This window comes from Acinonyx jubatus, chromosome D1 (assembly GCF_027475565.1).
Source record: "Acinonyx jubatus isolate Ajub_Pintada_27869175 chromosome D1, VMU_Ajub_asm_v1.0, whole genome shotgun sequence".
NCBI classification, from domain to species: Eukaryota; Metazoa; Chordata; class Mammalia; order Carnivora; family Felidae; genus Acinonyx; species Acinonyx jubatus.
Window position 1 is genome coordinate 74632336 of NC_069390.1, and position 20348 is coordinate 74652683.

The following is a 20348-nucleotide window of genomic DNA, read 5'->3' on the forward strand; positions in this document are numbered from 1 at the left end:
TTTTCCCTTTATTCCATCAACATAAGCTATCAAGCTTTTAAATCTATGCCAGCAGTTGGGGTGCCTGGGTGGCTCAGTCGGTTGTGTCCGACTTTGGCTCAGGTCATGATCTTGTGGCTCATGGGTATGAGCCCGCATGGGGCTCTGTGAGGAGACTGAGAGCCTGGAGCCTGGCTTCGGATTTTGTCTCCCTCTCTCTCTGCCCCCGCCCCCCTTCTCGTGCTGCTCACTCTCTCTCTCTCAAAAATTAAAATAAACTTAAAAAGAAAATAAACCTATGCCAAGGGTTCTAAACCCTAGCGGTATGTTAGAATTATCTAGGAATCTTTTAAGATCTATCAATGCCCATGACACAGAGAGTAACTGGCCTACAGATTGTCATCATTTTTTTTTTTTTTTTTTGAAAGATTTCTAGGTAACTACAATGTGCCCCTGGAATTGAGAATCACTTATCTATGCCAATCTGACAAGAGAAAAATATCTCAGTAGTGCTTAACTTAGTATCTTTCTTATGGACTCCATTTTGTATTTTTCATATTCTTTTAATATGTCCAAGTGTCACTTTTTCTGTGAACTATGTATTTTTCACATTATGTTTTTATTAACTCTTGGATTTTTTAATGGGCTCAAAAGAACTATTTATCTATTGGGGAAATTAGACCTTAATTTGCAATCCATTGCAAATATTCTCCCTACCTTAACTCTCACTGACTTTTGACTCTGTTCTAGGCGGTATTTGCCCTGCAGAAATTTACTTTTACAAAGACTAACATCAATTTTACTTTTATGGCTTCTCAGCTTGTATCATACACAGAAAAGCCTTTCCCATATCTACATTTTTAAAAAATGTCTAATAGTTTCTTCTAGTACACTTATTGAATAATCCATACTTTCCCTAGAGATATGACACCACCTTCTCCAAATATTAAATTCCTACATGTACGGAGTCTATTTCTGGATCTCTTTACTCTTTCACTTACCTGCTTACCAATTCATAAGTCATATTACATTTTTAGTTATTGAGGCATTATGTTTTTTCTAACTTTATTATGAAATAATTGACATAGAGCATTGTAGAACTTTAAGCTATACAATGTATTACTTGAACACATATATTGCAAAATAACTGCTACAGCTTGGCTAACACTTGCATCACACCCATTTTTTTGTGTGTGTGACAAGATTATTTGAAATGTACTCACAGAAACTTTCAAGTATAAAATAAAATATTACCAACTATAAGCACTATGCTGTATATCAGATCCTTAGAACTTACTCATCTTGTAACTACAACTTAATACTCTGATCAACATCTACCCTTCCCTCAAGTCCTGGCCCTGGATAACTACCATTTTACACTGTTCCCAAGTTCAGTTTTGTTAGATTCTACATGCTAAGTGATGTTACACAGTATTTTTCTTTGTCTGACTTATTTAACAGCGTAATGCCTTCAAGCTCCATCCATGCTGCAAATGGCAAGATGTTCTTTTTCATGGTTGAATAGTATTTCATATTCATATTACACGCCACATCATCTTAATCCATCTTTACCCATTCATCCACGGAGAGGCACTTAGGTTGTTTCTGTATCTTGGCTGTTGTGAATAACGCTACAACGAACTCGGGAATGCAGATTACCTCTTTGAGAGCCTGTTCTTCATTTCGTTTCGATGCATATCCAGAAGGATTGCTTAATCGTATGGTAGTTCTATTTTTTTTTAACTTTTTGAGGCTCCTCTATACTGCTTTCTATAGTGGCTAAGTCAGTTTATATTCCCACCAGCAGTGTATACAAGGGTTCCCTTTTCTCCACATCCTCCTCCACATTTGTTCTTATTTTTTTGTTCTTATTTTTTGATGATAGCCATGTGTGAGGTGATATCTCATTGTGGTTTTAATTTGCATTTCCCTGATGACTACTGACTTCGAGCACCTTTTCATATACCTGTTGGGTCATTTGTATGTCTTCAGAAAAATGTCTTTGGTTTCTTTGCTTATTTTTAGTTGGATTGGATTTTTGGTCTTCTTTTGTTTTTGTTTTTGCTATTGAGTTATAGAAGTTCTTTACATATTTTAGATGTTAACATCTCATCAGATGTATGACTTAGAAATATTTTCTCCCATCCCGCAGGTTCCCTTTTCATTCTGTTGATGGTTGCCTTCACTATGCAGAAGCTTTTTAATTTGACATAGTTTCACTTGTTTATTTTTCCTTTTGTTTTCAAATCCAAAAAAAAAAAAAAAAATCACCGCCAAGAATGATGTCAAGGAGCTTACTCCCCATGCTTTCTTCTAGGAGTTAGACAATTTCAGGTCTCACATTCAAGTCTTTAATCCATTTTGAGTTGATTTTTGTGTATGGTATAAAGGGGACAGCTTCATTCTTTTGTATGTGGCTGTCCAGTTTTCCCAATACCATTTATTGAAGAGACTCTTCTTTCCCCCATTGTATATTCTTGGCTCCTTTGTCATAAATTAATTGACCAAACATGCATGGGTTTATTTCTGTACTCTCTATTCTGTTCTACTAACCTAGATGTCTTATTTTTATGCCCAAACCACACTGTTTTGATTACTATAGTTTTGTAATATAGTTTGAAATCAGCAAGGGTGATGCCTCCACCTTTGTCTTTCTTTCTTAAGACTGCTTTGGATATTTTAGGTCTTTTGTGGTTCCATACAAATTTTAGGATTGTTTTTTCTATTTCTATGGAAAAAACCATTAGAATTTTGATAGGGGTTACACTGAATCTATAGATCACTTTGGGTAATAGGGACAGCTTAACAATGTTCATTCTTCTTATCCACCAGCACAGAATATCTCTCCATTTTTTGTGTCTTCAGTTTCCTTCACCAATGTCTTATAGTTCAGTGTATAGCTCTTCTGCCTCCTTAATTAAATTTATTCCCAAGTATTTTACTCTTTTTCTTTTCCTATTCTTCTTTTCTTAGTTTCTCTTTCTGATAGCTTATTGTTAGTATATAGAAATGCAATTGATTTCTGTCTACCGATTTTGTATCCTGGGCCTTTATTGAATTCATTTATTAGTTCTAATAGTTTTTTGGGGGAGTCTTTCACATTTTCTACATATAACATTATCATCTGCAATTAGAGACAACTTCACTTCCTTCTTTCTGATTTGGATATCTTTTATTTCTTTTTTCTTGCCCAGCTGCTCAAGCTAAGACTTCTAATATGATGTTGAATAGGAATGGTGAGAGTGGGAATCTTTGCCTTATTCCGAATCTTACAAGAAAAGTTTTCAGCTTTTTACCACTGGGTATGATGTTAGCTGTGGGTTGGGTCATACACGGCTTTTATTACATTGAGGTATGTTCCCTCTATGCCCACTTTGTTGGGGGAGTTTTTAATCATGAAAGGATGCTAAATTTTGTCAAATGCTTTTTCTGCATCTATTCAGATGATCATATAATTTTCATCCCTCATTTTGTTAATGTGGCTTAATATACTTTAACATGTAATAGGGCTAGTCATTATTTAGCGGTTTTTGCCTTCAGACTTTTCCTACCTTTTCTTTTGTCTATTTTTCTATGTGAACTAGTAAACTAGAAGGGGAAATTATTCAGAATGCAGCACAAAGAGATAAAGTAATGGGCAATATAACAAAAACAGTAAGAGATATAAATAATATTCAGAAAGAATAGGCAACAATGTTTGAAAACGTAATGGTTAAGAACTTCCTAAAATTACTGAAAAAAATAATTCTTAGATTGAAATGCATGAGGATACCCAAGCAGAACAATTAGAACTAAATCCACAACTAAATATGTCCTAGTAAGACTGTGAAATGCTAAGGACAATGAGAAAATTTAATAGTTACCTGAGAATTTTCTTTCTGCCAGTTGCTATTCTAAGCAATTTTCTTATTAACTCCACTACTCCTCACAACAACTCTGTAAGATCATCACTATATAAAAGTAAGGTAAAGTAGAGCCAAGACATGAATTCACATGGTCTGGTACCAGAATCCATGCTTTTAATCACTATATTACACTGTTTTTCCAGCAACTACAGTGATAGAAGACTTCTCAACAGCAACCAAAAAATAAGAGTTTACTACTCACTGACACTCAATGAAAAAACTACTGAAAACAGTACTTTAGAAAGAAGAAAATGGAATCCATAGGGAAAAAATGAAATGCAAGAAGCAACAACAGTGAGCAAAGAAACAGGTAAACAGGTCTGCAAAGGTGAGGGGAGCAGTTTAAAAATAAGATGAGAGAAAGAAGAAAACGCTAACGTTCTGGATCTGAATAGGAGACAGGTAAAGATACTGAACAGATTTCTTAAAAACAACGACATATGTTGTTAAAAACCATAGGTACTTTTAAAATCCAATTCTACACTCTGCCAAACTATCAACCCAGAGCAAAGTTAAATACAGCCATTTTCTCACATACAAAAATCTCTAAAAATTTACCTCCCAACATGAACTCATTTGAAAAAATTATAGATAGTTAGGGGTGCCCAGGTGGCTCAGTCGGTTGAGCGTCCAACTTCGGCTCAGGTCATGATTTCAGACTCATAAGTTCAAGCCCCCTGTCGGGTTCCGTGCTGATAACTCAGAGCCTGGAGCCTTCTTCAGATTCTGTTTCCCTCTCTCTCTGCCCCTCCCCCACTTGCTTGCACACACACACTCTCTCAAAATAAACAAACATGATAAAAAGAGAAAGAAAAAATACAGATAGATAAAATAGAAAAAATACAAATAGATAAAAAACAAACCCAGATAGGTCCATTTTAATAGATTAGTATACATGCATCTGTTTCTTAGCTCTGGGCACTGAGAGACCCTAGAAGCAGTGACAAGGTGACAGCAATGTGCAAGCCTAGCATCTAGGTTTGGGCTTTCAAATACCTTTTCCAAAGGAACCAGGACTCCTTGAAGAAATGGATGAGTCTAAAGCTAGGGAAGGGAAAATAATTCATCTGGAGCATCTTCTAATGCCAAAAAATAGGAAATGGAGGGGAAAATGAGGGTAAGTCAAAAGGAGAGAGGAGCCAATCTGAAAAAGTACCCAATGGCTAACCTTCGTACAAATCATCTGAGCAACAAAACAGATTACAATTGCATTAAATTACAACACAAAGGGAAAAAATGAGTTCATATTGATATAGACAATTGAAGAAGTTCCTTCTGATAGCTGAGTCAATAAATTAACAAGTGGGGGACAAGGGACAAATCTTCCTTACAGAAGAATTTTAATTAATAAATGCAGAAAAATGTGGGAAATGGAAAATCAGCATTAGAACACCACGGTTAAAATTGCTATAGGCAAGAGCCACTGACGAATGTTAAAATTAGTGGACAAACTTTAAGGCAACACAGAATAAATAGGTACACAGCCTCAAATATCTCCCCCAAAATACTTACTAATGACTACAGTAGTTTTAATATGCCCATCTCCTTTGATACTCTTTCCTCTCTACCGGAAATGACACTTAAATCCCTCTGAGTGCGGGCTAGACTTAGCAACTCACTTCTAATGAAGAGTGGATGAAAAGGGAAAAATCCTAACTTGACAGCAGAGAAACCTGGCAGGCAAGAGATTAAGGTTATCCTCATCAGTAATTAGCCAACTTGATAGCATGTACTCCAGATATGCTATGAGAGAGCACTTCACCTCTGTGGAATACTTTCCTGAAAACCCTTAATCCTGGTCTAATCACAAGAAAAACCCAAATTGAAGGACAATCTACAAAATGACTGACCAGTATACTTCAGAAGTACTATGGAAATGAAAGGTAAGAAAAGACGGAAAAGGTGGCACAGTGTGAGGAAACTGAGAGAACATTTCAACCACATGTAGTACGGTATCCTGTGCAATGCTTAAGAAAAACCACGAGACTATCTTTACAACACGGGGTTCTAGGTGACTATCATCAGTCAGTCCCCAAAGTATGAATATTAAGGAAAAAGAATGATACTACATCAAAATTAAGTACTGTATTTGTCAACAAAAGTCTCCATAAAAAAAGTCAAACGACAATCCACGGATTGGATAGAAAAAAATTCATGCTTAACAAAGGCTTAGCCTCTAGAATATATGAATAACTGCTGCAAATTCAATGGAAAAGACAAAAATCCCTATTTTTAAAATGGGCAAAGGGTATGCACAGAGCAGGATACCAAAATGTACAACAGAAATTTAAGAAAATTCTCAGTCCCACTATTAATTAGGGAAATACAAATTAACACAATGACATAAAGAAATTCAAAGAATTACACATACCATGAAAATAGCTCATAGTGAAGGTCAAATAGCTAATTGTTAATGTGTTTGTCTTTCACAGAAAATATTACACAGAAGAAAACATTCACTTAAGCATTTAAATATACTTACTTACTAAAACCAAAGTTGACTGACTGATCACTGAGAATTTCAAACTGTACAGGACGATCACCCATGCAATATTTTCTCAATAACTCGAGGCAGGTATGTAATGTTTTTCTTGAGGGCTTATTTTCATGAAAAAGATCACCACCTAACAAAATAAAATCCACCTAATCAACAGAAAACAGTGTGAAAATTAGTATGTTTTATAGGAGAAAATGTTAAAACTATAGATTAAAGAAGTACAAAAAAATCTCATAAAAGATACTGATGTGTATGGAGATTCAAAATTTTATATTTTATTTATTTAAAGAGCTTGCAGTCTGTTCATTACTTTGACTCCAACTTAGGTTCCTAGGCCACCTTCAAAAAAACCATCTTTGGGGTGCCTGGGTAGCTCAGTTGGTCATCCAACTCTTGATCTTGGCTCAGGTCATGATCTCACAGTTTTCTGAGACTGAACTCCACGTGGAGCTCTGCACTGACAGCATGGAACCTGCTTGGGATTCTTACTCTCCCTCTCTGCCCCTCCCCACCCCCCACCCCCCCACAGCACATGGGCTCTATCAAAGTAAATAAACATTAAAAAAAAAAAAAGCCATCTTCAAATTATTACACCAAACCTCTAACTCATGCTACCCAGAGTAATCACTATCTTTTGTTATTCAAATTAAACATAAATTTAGAACTTTAATGGAACCTACGGACAAGATAGCCAATTCAATTTAGATTACTCATTCAATTCATTCAACAATTATTTAGGGCTCACACAGGCACTGCCACCTAAGGAAACTGCAATCTACAGAACAGATGATGTCCAGGACTGACAATGTACAATTCCCTGTACTGGGCCCTGAGGATACAATGACGAATAAAATACAATTCCTTTCCTAAGTATGTTCAGAATCTAGTGGAAGAGACAAACGGCTACGCATCTGAACGTAAGTCAGACTCAGACATGCACTAGAAGGAGTATGTAAACAAACCAAGAGCAGCAAATGACACTACAGTTAATTCTAACTGAAGGGAAGAAGTCATCTGAGGACAATGCGTGCAGAAGGAAATGTGCCAAGGGGTCCCTAGGTGGTTCAGTCAGTTAAGTGTCCGACTTCAGCTCAGGTCACGATCTCATGGTCTGTGAGTTCGAGCCCCACATCGGGCTCTGTGCTGACAGCTCAGAGCCTGGAGCCCACTTCAGATTCTGTGTCTCTCTGCCCTTCCCCTGCTCATGCTTCTGTCTCTCTCTCTCTCTCAAAAGTAAAAAAACATTAAAAAAAATTTTTTAAAAAGTGCCAACATGGTAACATTTAGGTTACCCTATTAAGAATAAATGAGACTTTAAGGAAGAGCATTCTAGAAACAAGAGAATAAAGAAATTATACAGAAAAAAGCCCAACACGCATGCTTTCAAGAAGTATATAATCTACCTAAAGAAACTTGATTAAGTTCTTAATTATACAAAAGAACCCAGATCACTTAGGCTACAGTAGTGACGGGGAGAATACACCACTCCCTAAAGTGTCGCTTTGGCACATGGACTGGAGCTAAAGGCAATTAAGACTTAGTAGACTCAGGAATAGCTTTTTTTAAACTTCCCCTAACTACCTCAAAGAACTGACTGAGGGCCTATACCAGGAAGAGAGCTATTATCACAGAGAACTTTTTATATCAGAAAGACTTCTCTCTCTCTCTTTTTTTTAATTTTAGAGAGAGAGAGCCTGAGAGGTGGGGAGGGGCCGAGGGACAGAGAGAGAATCTTAAGCAGGCTCCATGCTCAGTGCAGAGCCTGACGCGTGGGGCTGGACGTCACTGTGAGATCATGACCTGGGCCAAAATCCAGAGCCAGATGCTCAACGGACTGGGCCACCCAGGCACCCACACACAAGACTTCTCTACGTGGCATGACCAACATTTGCTCTTCCCATCTTCCCATGAATCATCTCCCTCCCTTGAAACCCCAGACCTCTACCTCCTTTCTCTTTAGCTCAGGATGGTATATAAGGCTCGATTACCTGACTGCTGGGGAGTCTTGTATTTTTATGAGACTCCTATACATACAAAACTTGGTTTTCTCCTGTTAATGTGTCTTAGGTCAATTTAATTATTAGCCCGGCCAAAGAATCTAAAAGGAAAGAAGGAAAAAGTTTTCCATCTTAGAGTAGTCAGAGGAGCTTCAATAAAAATGTGGGACTTAAGCTAGGTCTTCAAAAATGAACACGAGTTGAATAAAGGAAGAAAATCATCACAATCAACAGCATAGAGAAAAACAAAAGGAACACAGAAAACCTTTCAGGCAGGAGGTGGAGTGGTTGTTTAAATGGTACAGTTTCACCTTTCCAAGAGGAAGAGTTCTGGAGATTGGTTACACAACAATGTCAATGTGCCTAATGCTGTTAAAGTCTACACTTAAAGACACTGAAGATGGTAAATTTTGTTAGGTGTATTTTACCACAAATAAAAAAAAATTTTTTTAATATTTTTAAAAGTTGGTGACTCCAGGCAACACTGAAAAAGGACACACCTTGCTTCTACGGTCTTCCTGCCACAAAGTGAATCCAGTCATGAGGCAATATCAGACGAATCCAACTGAGGAATATTCTACAAAGTAAACAGCCTATACTTTTCAAAAATGTCTGGGTCATGAAAGACAAAGGCTGACTGACGAAATGTACCAGATTACAAGAAACTAAGGAGACATGACAACTAAATGCAAAATGTAACCCTGGGTAGGACCTGGACTCTGCCACCCTGCCCCCAGATTGCTGTAACAGACATTACTGAGACAATCAGCAACAACTTAAAGTTATCTAACAGTATCGAATCGGTATTAATTTCCTGGTTTTGATAAGGGCACTGTGGTTACATATGCAAGGACTCTCAAATGGTTCAGAAAAAAAGCGTGTGCGTGTGTGTGTGTGTGTAAAGAGACAGAATAAAGCAAATGGGGTAAGATGTAGGAAAATCTGGGTGAAAGGTTAAGCAATTCTTTGTATTATGCTTGCAATATTTCTGAGACTGATACTATTAGAAGTTTAAAAAAAAAAAAAAAAGGCTCCAAGGAATTAAGGAGTAGAAATAAGGCAAATTTGATGGCACAGACACACAAAGTAGGGCACTTAAAGTTAGGAAAATTTAGATTTCAATAATAAATATTTTGTTAAATACAAACTAAGGGAAAAAGTAAATAAAATACTAGCATGGGGCTGCAGGAGGGGAGTGTTAAACTTAAGGGATGCAGGAAGGGAACTGAGAAAATAGAAGGGAAGCAAAAGACAAAGTAGAAGAAAGAAGCTTACGCCCAGGAAAAGAAGTATTTTAGTACTAAAAGAAAAAACACAAGCTTTTCTGGCAGGAAACAGACATTCTTTGGCTATAAGTTTCCCTGACCTCAGGGAAAGAGGAAGTCATCTTAAAAGGAGATATTACTGGGGCACCTGGGTGGCTCAGTCAGTTAAGCATCAGACTTCGGCTCAGGTCATGATCTTGCGGTCCGTGAGTTCGAGCCCCGCATCAGGCTCTGTGCTGACAGCTCAGAGCCCGGAGCCTGTTTCAGGTTCTGTGTCTCCCTCTCTCTCTGACCCTCCCCTGCTCATGATCTCTCTCTCTCTGTCTTAGAAATAAATAAACGTTAAAAAAAGTAAAAAAAAAAAAAAAAAAAAAGGAGCTATTACTAGACATTCTTTCATTCATTAACAAATTTATTATTATTTTTTTAATTTTATGTTTATTTTTGAGAGAGAGACGGGGAGAGCATGAGTGGGGGAGGGAAAGAGACAGAGGGAGACACAGAATCCGAAGCAGGCTCCGGGGTCTGAGCTGTCAGCAGAGCCTGACGTGGGGCTTGAACTCACAAACCGTGAGATCATGACCTGAGCCGAAGTCGGATGCTTAACCAACTGAGCTGCCCCTCGTTAACAAATTTATTAAAAGCTACCTACTGCTTGCTGGATCCTTTCTAGATATTAAGATACAGCATGAATAAGCAGAAAAGATTTTCCCCTCTCATGGAGTTTACCTTCTAGTGGAGGAAGGTCAATAGTCAACAAGTAAACAATTCAATATATTATTTCAGATGGTGTGATGAAAAAAATAAACAGAATAATTGATAAGAGTGTTTGGAGATATCCAGGAAGTTCATTTTGGCTGCTATGCTGAACAGATGTAGGGAAAAAGAATGCAAACAGAAAGACCCATGGGGAGCTACTGCAGCAAAATATGATACAAGTTTGGGGCTAAATATATAGGCACAAAACAACAGTTTCCATATACATTCAGGAGGAAGAACCAAAAGACTTGCAGATAAACTGAACACTGAGGAAAAGTCAAGGTTAGAGATACTAATTTGTAAATCATAAGCATTTATGTTTACTCCCCAGCTCTCTTCCGAAATGTCCAGCAGGACATCTCAACTGTCTACTGGAATACTGACCTGAATGTCTTATTGGAATCTCCCAACTCAAATGATCTAAATCAGAATTCATTATCTTCCCACATAAAGAAGTACCTCATCCTTATTTAGAGCCTATTTCTATTACTGGTACCACCATTTGCGCAAACTTAACATGCTCCAGTCACTGTCCCTTCCCTTTCCCACAACCCCACCCCCGAAGTATTCAAATCCAATCTTTGAAATACCTCTGGCATTCACTTCCTTTTTTCCATCCCATGCCACTACTTTAAAAAAGCCTCAAACCGGTCTTCAATTCATGCTATACCGTTGCCCAAAGATTTTCCGATGAATTGGGCACAAACTCCTCAATCTGGCATTTGAAGCCCTCTTTTGATGCAGCTCAAATCATGTCTTAGTCTTTGAGCATATTTTCTAATGGCCTACAAATGAGCCAAACTGACTTGCTGTACCCTTAACGTACCTCTCATATTGTCTCACCTCTGTGCCCTTCTTCCTGCTTCCTGTGAAATGTACATTCTCTATGCTCTTCACCCATCAAAAACCTACCCACCCTTCAAAGCCCAAGTTAAATGCCATCTCGTTCATTAAACTGATCTTGCTATCCTCTATGTGATCTTTTCTATGTCTAAACTCCCAGGAAAGGCTGCTGATAATTTTCTTACGGTTCTTACCACATTAAGACCTTGCATCTGAGCATTATGGACATTTGTCTAAATCTTACATCCTGTTATGCTTTATGTTCTTAGAAAGCAGAAACTATGTCATCTTTCCATTTCAAATAGAAACTGCCACAGGATCCAGCACTCTGTAAACACCCCATAAATATTTGTAAACTTTTACAAACCTCTGACAAAAGTAGCTCCTACCTGAATTAAGGTGACAAGGCACTCAAAATCTGCTTTAGGCTTTTCGTATATTGACATTTAAGCAGGCAACGTAGGCACATGAGCCTGTAAAACCAACCTCCAACTTTAAGAAAGCAATGAGCCTATTGACTAAAAGAACATAGCAGAAACTGAGAAATGTAAACCCAACTCACTTCATTTTCCTGGGCAAGTCTTAAAATCTCATCAAATGTTACAAATGTGTCATTTCCTCTGACTGCATCTTTCTCCATAAATCCCAGATGAATATCTGTTGCAACTAAGATTTTAAATGTATTTTCATCGTCACTGTATTAAAAAAGAAACATTTCAATACAATAAGAGTATGCTCAAACCAATTAAAACCTAAATTTGTGAAATAAGAACAGTTATGTAGTAAAATCGCTTTTCTAGCCTCAAAATAGGTCTGAAAATGTAAAGCATCCAATAGATCTTTAACATTACATAGCTTGCCTACCACTAATTCAAAACAGAACATATGAATTTTAAAAAGGTTCTGTGACTCCTTCAAAACAGTATAACCTTGTTACAACCAGTTTTATATACTCCTTTTTACCTTGGACCTGGGAGCCTGGTTGTTTTTGAATTCTATTCCAGAGCAAAAAAAAACCAAGAGGATTTGACCCCATATCTAAACCCGCTGTTTATCTATTTTGTACTCATCCAGGAAAATCATACTTGACTGGTTCATTTAAAAAGCCCTTCTTTTATCCTCATCAACTAATAAGCTTACATTGCAGTCCCAGAAGACACTTGCTTGATTCTACTCTCTATACAAAGTTAGTGTTGCATTAACAAGTTTGGCCAAGTAACAAAACAGAATTATTTACAAGTCCATTTGAATTTGGTGGTATTCAAAGGTACTTTCATGTGAAGCAGCAACGTAGTAGTTATTACGGCTTTCCTAAATTTAATGTAACTTTTAACTCTTTTTAAAAAAGTACTTAGGGATTTATGGTCTCATCTCAACTTCCACAGGTAAAGAGGTAGGTATTTACTGTCTCTGAAAAATGAGAACACAAAACAGAGAAATTAAGTGATTTATTGCACAACTAAGTGGAAGAAACAGGATTTAACCACTCAGGCTATTTTCATTAAACCACAAGGAACTTAAAAAAACTTTCACGTATATCTCCAAAATTGAAATCTTTATATATGAGATTTTTCCAGAAAAAGGTTTCTCTTCAGAAACTTCAAAGATGATATATACGCACACAGTTTTAATTGCCACACACACAGGCTGATCAGAATATTTTCAAGATCACATTACCCTAGCAATTTATGTTACAAAATACATAGCGTTTTATGAAGTATTTTCAAATGAATTCTCTCATTTAAACATTTAAATTAATCTGAGAAAGGCAATTTTGTTCCAATTATATATATAAGATAAGGAAATTGAGGCAAGGTTCAGAGAACTGCTAATTTGCCCAAGGTCACACAGCATTAACCAAGGAACTGAAGTTAGACACCAAATCTAATGGTTTTCCCACGTAACTTCTGATTCTTTTATTGATTTTCATTTTACTCAGATTCATTTCCAATTGATTCAATGCTAGAGCAATTTACTGTTTAAATAGGCTTGCACTGACTAGTTAAGACTTCCTCACAAAAGCTCAAACATATTTATAGCTTCACTATTTTAAGACAAAACCTAAGGATATAAACTTATATACTAAAGTAATACACCAAATTACTGCAAGGCTTCAACCTATAGGTGAATATTATCTTTAAGTTAGTAAACATACAATAGTAATTTTTTTTTAACATTCTAAATGTTTTTTGATCGCTAACATTTCTGTTCATAGGCAAGCTCTTTATTTACTGCCAATTTATTAAATAAGTTTTCTTTTACGGCGATCATAGTTGATGGGCTTTAGAAATCCAAAGCAACAAAAAAGATTCCAGAAGACAAGTGCTTACAGGGCATCTGCAGGACTCATATCTACCGTCAGTCTAGGTCCTCTGGAACCAGTTTTTTCTCCAAGTACTCCTGGGTCGTGTGCTCAAATAAGTCAGAGAACTCACTCGATTTCAAATCCCAATACTAAAAGCAAAATTACATTATTATAAAACGCACATTCTTTTAAAAACAGACTACCAATTTTTGGAATCTCATTTTCATCTAAGGACCTACTACATTTTTACTTAAGAACAATAGAAAATGGCACATCCCCAGTGCCATTCTAATTGCACCATTATGATTATGGGAAACTAATGTCCATCAAATGAATGGGCAAAAAGGGTCACATACAGCAGTTTTGGTTTTTAGCACACAAACAATTCTGGGTGTGCAGAAATGTTTAAACTACATGTGCAGCCTACCCTGGAGCATGGAGGTGACCCCATACTTTCTGCTGAAACACAAGGCTGTTTAAAGAAAAGGTCTAATTTATGAAAAGAGAAGGGCCCACCTTTAAAACGACTGTAAATAAAAAGAAACACGTGCTCCGCAGAAAAACGCCCGGCGCCTGCAAAGCAAGTGAAATGGCCAAAATATTCGGGCAAGAGTGTATGCCACCGTGAAACCACCCCTCCCACGTCCGGCCTCCTGGTTCGGTCGAGATCCCAAGCCTCAACACACACACACCACCGGACTCTGAAACCAGAACCAGAACCTTCCAGGACTTAGCCGACCCGTCCCATTCTTTTCCAGAGTCAATCCACTCAGGGCTTCCTCCCCGGATCCCACAAAAATAGGCAGTACGTTTCCCAAATTATCCCACACCCTCCCTCTCCCAAAGCCTCAACGGGCCCCCAGGGTGTCTTTTACCCGGGAAGAAGGAGCGAGCTTCCCGAAGAGAAAGGCAACAGCAACCCACGAGCGTCGGTCTCAGAACCCGCGGGGCCACGTACCTGAATTAGGCGGGAGAGAAAAAGCAGCTCTTTCTCTCGCGATACCTCACTGATGACGTAGCACTCAGGTCTTCTCCGGCTCTCATTGGCTACCAAATGCCGTGAGGAGCCGGGAAAGTAGCGGCGAGGCCCCGCCCTCATGCGAGAGCCAATCCGGAGAAGCTGAGGGACGACCCCGGAAGCGAGGTTCGCGGCGGCGATTTTCCCTTCTTTAAGGTGGGTAGCTCTTGCTTGTCCCGGCCCGCGCTCCTTGGTCCCCTCGCGCCACCTAAAAACTAGTGGGCCCTTAGGGGCGGGTCACCTGTCGACCCCTGCTGAGCCCTGCTGAGCGGGCTGCGTCGTGGGTCCCGGATAGGGCTGGAGCGGCTTCTCCACTCTTGGCTGTTTGGAAGGCCGCAGGCGCGACTCCGGGCCTGTGAAATGACCAATCGGTGCCAGAGGGCTTCTCCCTCACTCCCACTCCCCAGAGTTAGAGCATTCTGGCCCTTGTATTTATTCCCCGCATCCTTTATTTTCGCCTCTGGACCCTGGGTTCACATCTGTACTACTTTGTGCTCGTAGCAGTAAAATATAGTGTGTGTGTGTGTGTGTGTGTGTGTATATATATATATATATACGTATATATATATATATATATACATATATATATATATAGATACATATATATATATATATATATATATATATATATATAAAGTGAAACTTTTGAATTAGAAAATCTGACCTTTCAGTGCCATTAAAGGGTCCTTAGTCTAGGGCAGGTTGTTTTAATCTACCCGAAACTCAGCGCCTTCACCTGTAAAATGGGGTTTATGATACCATCTGTCACTGAGTTTTTTGTAAGGAGTTGACATGGTTTAGATCTCTGTCGAAATGTGTTCTTTTAAGAAACATGGGGTATGTTTCTTCCTGGTGGAATGTCGTCAAGTAAGAATCTTAATCGATTTTTTGACTCTAGGTTTGACTCTTAATCTACCTAAAATTTAAAAATACATTTTACACGCAACTTATTCTGTCTGAAGCAGTAAATTCAGAATTTACTTTAAAAAGGGGAGAGGGAGTTTTTATAGAAAGGAAAGGGGAGGATAAAATATGTACTTTATTGTTTCTATATTTGCTACAATTAAATGAACTTTATATTATTTCTCGGTATCTATTAAGTGTTTAATGAATTGATGTATGGTCATTTTTGTGTTGCAAGGTTCAAAGAATAGTTTGAGAGGAAAGAAAAAGATGAGGACTCCGATGGGAGTTCCTAAATACAAAGTTCATAAATACAGAACAAACTGGTGGTTACCAGAGGGGAGAGGGGAAGGGAGATAGACAAAATAGGTGAAAGGTTTGGGAGGTACAAACTACCAGTTATAGAAAAAATAAGTCAGAAATGAAAAGTACAGCATAGAGAATATAGTCAAGGAATATAGTGAGGAGTATAATCAATAAGTGAATATAGTCAGTAATAAAGGATACTGTGGTGAGCATTGAATAATGTATAGAGTTGTCGAATCACTGTGTCGTACACCTGAAGCTAATATAGCATTGTGTATCAACAATAGGTCAATAATAAAAAGTGAAAATTCCAAGAGAACTTGCAAAACACAAAGCAGTTCTGATGGGGCCTCCCAATAGACTGAAAAGCTGGGCAGGACTTGGAAATCCTTTAGTACAGTCATTACATTTTACAATGAAGTAACAGGACAAGAGAAGTTATTAGTTATGAGTAATAGATTGAAACTTGAATTTAGTACTCTTGGCTCTAGTAATAAAATCTAATGCCACATAAGGATTGAATACTATTTAACTGGTGAAATTAGAAAGAAATTAGTATCTTAAGGGTATGACTAACTCAGGAACTTCTCTCAATCCCTTCTGCATTCCACACAAAATCAAGTGATAGGGCTTTAATTAAATTTAATTCTACAAATATTTCTTAATGCCCTCTGTATAAGTAGGGCATAGAGATAAGTTAAATACAGACCCTATCCTTAAGCTTATTAACTTCTGAGGGACTAAAACAAGAACAGATTAGTGCTGAAACAAGGCAATATGTAGCACAGAAAAAGCTACCAGAGAGAGATCTCATTTCGAGGTTCAGGAAAGACTTAATGAAAGAGATAACATCTGAGAAGAGCCTTGATAGGCTGATTTCAGCAAATATAATTGGGAGGCAGAGACATGGTATTTTTAAGATATTTATTAGTTAGTCACATTTTTAAAAATTGGCTAAGATTTAATAAGCTGTGTAACTCTTTAAGCTGATACTGGTTTATAAGTTAATATGGCAGGCTAGCTGAATAAATGTTACTTCCTTCAAGAAGCCTTCTCTAATCCTGTAGGACTGGGTTAATTATAACCCTCTTGTATACTCATTGTATTTGGACAAGGTCCTGTTATAGCACAGATCGTGCTGTTCTTACTGATCATCCCCACTAGACAATAAGCTTCATGAGGTTAAGACATGGGTCTTGTTCATTGTTGAATCCCAATATCCAGAGACTGGCACATACCAGGCATTCTATTCATATTTGTTGAATGGAGTGAGTGACAGCCAAAATTCAGTTCAAAACAAGAAGCCAACTGAGAACTATAGTTGTCTATCAATGAATGGGACTCCTTTTTAAAGCAGTGAATTTTCCCAAGCCTGAAATTACCAAAGTAGAAACAGGATAATTATTATAGACGTTACAATAAAGATACCTGCATTGACGAGAGATTTGAACAGATGCCCTTGAGGCTATTCCATCTTTAAGAATGCCTAAGTCTTTGAAGTAGTTTATTAGAAATTAAAAGTTTTTGTTTCTGCTTTGCATCATTTGTCTAGTCTATAAAAATCATGAACATGCCTTTCTTTTAAATTATAATTTAGAAGCTTGAAGCATTTATCACTCAGTATAGTACAATAGTATCTAAACCAATAGATTCAGAAAAATATAACCATGGACTTAAAAAATAAGAAGTTTTAGACCATTGAAGATACAGATAACTGAAATCTCATTTCCAGCATTTAGAGAATGTAAAGTACCAGTAAATCCAAAAAGTTCAGACAGGGTTTATTGTATGTGTTTGCAAAACTTATCTATGCTATTGATAAACACTCAGTTACTGTTTTTCTAATAATTTTTATGTTTGTGTTTCCAGATCTTGATGGATAAAATAAAGCAGACATAATTCATCACTAGAAAGATTAATTATACGCTGGCATTTGAAATGCTTTGTATTTAGAATAACAGTAAAAATGGAAAAAGGGAAAGTAAATGATGATGGAAAACCAGATACAGAAAATTCCTTGGACTTTTCTGAACACTTTAACCAACTTGAATTGTTGGAAACGCATGGACACCTTATTCCCACTGGTACCCAAAGTCTCTGGGTAGGGAATTCTGACGAAGATGAGGAGCAAGATGAAAAAACTGAAGAGTGGTATCAATTGCAAGAAAAAAAAATGGAAAAAGATCCAAGCAAATTGCTTCTTTGGGCTGCTGAAAGAAATCGGGTAAAAAAACCAAAAAACCAAAACAAAAAACAGTTAAAGAGGAAATCATAATATAGTAGGAAAAGTATTGGATTTGGAGCCAGAAGACCTATCCCTGAACCTCTATTTGGTTTGTAACTTTGGCAAATCCCACCATTTCTGAACCTCTATTTTCTTACCTGTAAAAGTGGCCATCATAATACCTGTATCTTTTATATAGGATTTTGAGGAGCATATGAGGAAATGTACATGAAAGTACACAGTAAGCCAGAAAGCATCCTATTCAGTATTATTTGGAAGTTTAAGGGGTAATTATAAAGATGGCAAGAAGTCACCTATATTTTTAAATCATTTCTATTAAGTCATTAAGATCATCCTAGAGACAACTATGGTTTAGAAAAGGGAGGATGGGAATTAACATGTTTTGAATACTAAATATACCATGTGCTTTTACTACATTATTTTATTTAATCCTCCTATATCCCTGCAAGATAATAATATTCCCTTTTACAGTTTAAGAAATGAGTTTCAGGAATACTCATTTGCCCAGTATTATCCAATCTATTCTTCCCACTCATCCACTTCTACCACATTTCACTAAGTTCCTCCATGTCTGTTAGTAAACTAACCAAAAAGGTCTTGTATTTTTGGATAACTTTTTAACCCAAGAGCACACTGCATCCCACCAGAGATCCAAAGACCAAGCTGAAAATCGCTTCCTGAAAATACATTTCTAAGGTTGTTTTAGTTTGAGCTCTTTAATCTCTAGATTTCTTGTAGCATTGTCTTCTGATAAAGAAGTTTAGTTTTTAAAGTTTACGCACTGTGTATATTGGTGTGGTAATCCTGTCGAAGAATCAATCATTATGTTTTCTTAACTAATGAAATATAAAGGATTAAACCCAATAGCCTGTATTATTCATCTAGGACTAAAGCTTTTACACAATGAGCCTTAATTGGACCAGGAGTAAATGTATGTTTTGATATTCAGAGAATCACATTCTTAGACGCAAGAGCCTGGCTAACACTAACTGTTCAGTCTTAAAAATCTGTTGTCCCCAAAAGAAATGTTAAATCATTTTTATTTTAAAGTCATCTGCTGACAAGGAAGTTTATGTTGAACTTCATCAAACCTGACACCACGAGATAGCTTAATTTTCTCCATTGACTGTTCTGGGTTTTTTAAGATGTCTTTTCCTCCTCAGCTTACTACGGTGCGGAGACTACTTTCTGAAAAGTCCACTCACGTGAACACTAGAGATGAAGATGAGTATACCCCTCTTCATCGAGCAGCCTACAGTGGACACTTAGATGTTGTGCGTGAGCTGATCGCACAAGGGGCAGATGTCCACGCGGTGACTGTGGATGGCTGGACACCCCTGCACAGTGCTTGTAAGTGGAATAATACCAGAGTAGCTTCTTTCTTACTCCAGCATGACGCAGATATTAACGCCCAAACAAAAGGCCTCTTGACCCCCTTACATCTTGCTGCCGGGAACAGAGACAGCAAAGATACCCTAGAACTCCTCCTGATGAACCGCTACATCAAACCAGGCCTGAAAAACAACTTGGAAGAGACCGCATTTGATATCGCCCGGAGGACAAGCGTCTATCACTACCTCTTTGAAATTGTGGAAGGCTGCACAAATTCTTCACCTCAATCATAACGGTTCTAATAATTTTCCAAGTACCAGTGCCTCCTTTGTGTGAGATATGAAATATCCCCATGATACAGAATTGACATCAAAAAGTTTCACTGCAGACATTCAGTGGTACACATTCGAACACCCTTCCGAGTGAAAATGCCTACCGTTGATGTCAAAATGTGTTTGAAAGTTGTTTGGATGTATCTTTACTGATTTATGTGGAGTTTGTAATTTTTATCAGAAATAATTTTAACTTCTACTTAAAAACTTGTAACGGGTTGTACAGAAAACTAATGATATTTTTGGTGCTGATCCAAGAGAAGTGTATTTTTAAATACTCCCCCCCCCCGGATCTTTGTTGAGTATTTAGTATATTGACATGTATTTTTATAAGGTGAGCTAACTCGGAATTTAAAAATCTTAAATATACTGGTGCAGGTCAGCTGTCTTCTCGACATCACCATAGCCATTTGCTTTCATTTTAAATCATAAGAACTGACTTAGCAGTGACTTGAATCGTCAGAAGTTTAAAAAAAAAAAACAAACAAAGCAGGAGAAAAGCTTAGACCTTCGTCTTTTAGAGCATAGACCATTTTCAGGAAAATAGTTAGCCAAGTGTTTAGTCCATGAATGTTATATACACTGCCTCCGCTACCACAGCTCACACAATCCTGTGGACAGTCCTACCTCACCCTGGTCAGCCTACACGATCCTTATTCCAT

General features: G+C 37.5%; 2 protein-coding genes across 8 annotated transcripts in view; one reads left to right on the top strand and one right to left on the bottom strand.

Annotated features, from left to right (window-relative positions):
* MRE11 (MRE11 homolog, double strand break repair nuclease) overlaps positions 1 to 14590 on the bottom strand; it is a 74059-nt gene extending 59469 nt beyond the window's left edge. The window contains exons 1-6 of one of the 6 annotated variants that reach the window (XM_027040035.2): positions 14426 to 14519; positions 14067 to 14123; positions 13576 to 13699; positions 12483 to 12655; positions 11808 to 11940; positions 6367 to 6527 (exon numbers count right to left, since the gene is read on the bottom strand). In XM_027040035.2, the coding sequence (XP_026895836.2) occupies positions 6367 to 6527; positions 11808 to 11940; positions 12483 to 12490 (302 nt within the window). In that variant the 5' untranslated portion in view covers positions 12491 to 12655; positions 13576 to 13699; positions 14067 to 14123; positions 14426 to 14519. Of the gene's footprint in view, positions 1 to 6366; positions 6528 to 11807; positions 11941 to 12482; positions 12656 to 13575; positions 13700 to 14066; positions 14404 to 14425 lie in introns of those variants that run through there. The other 5 variants (XM_015085265.3, XM_015085258.3, XM_015085291.3 and 2 more) reach the window with 5 other exon arrangements.
* Positions 14591 to 14606: 16 nt separating this feature from the next.
* ANKRD49 (ankyrin repeat domain 49) lies at positions 14607 to 19938 on the top strand. 2 transcript variants are annotated; one of them, XM_015085236.3, is made up of 3 exons: positions 14607 to 14724; positions 17647 to 18001; positions 19186 to 19938. In XM_015085236.3, exons 2-3 carry the CDS (start codon positions 17744 to 17746, stop codon positions 19645 to 19647), a joined length of 720 nt encoding a protein of 239 aa, XP_014940722.1. In that variant the 5' UTR covers positions 14607 to 14724; positions 17647 to 17743; the 3' UTR covers positions 19648 to 19938. The 2 variants fall into 2 exon arrangements, with proteins under 2 accessions (XP_014940722.1, XP_014940731.1); XM_015085245.3 differs by lacking the exon at positions 14607 to 14724 and adding an exon at positions 15208 to 15435.
* The last annotated feature ends 410 nt before the right edge of the window (positions 19939 to 20348 follow it).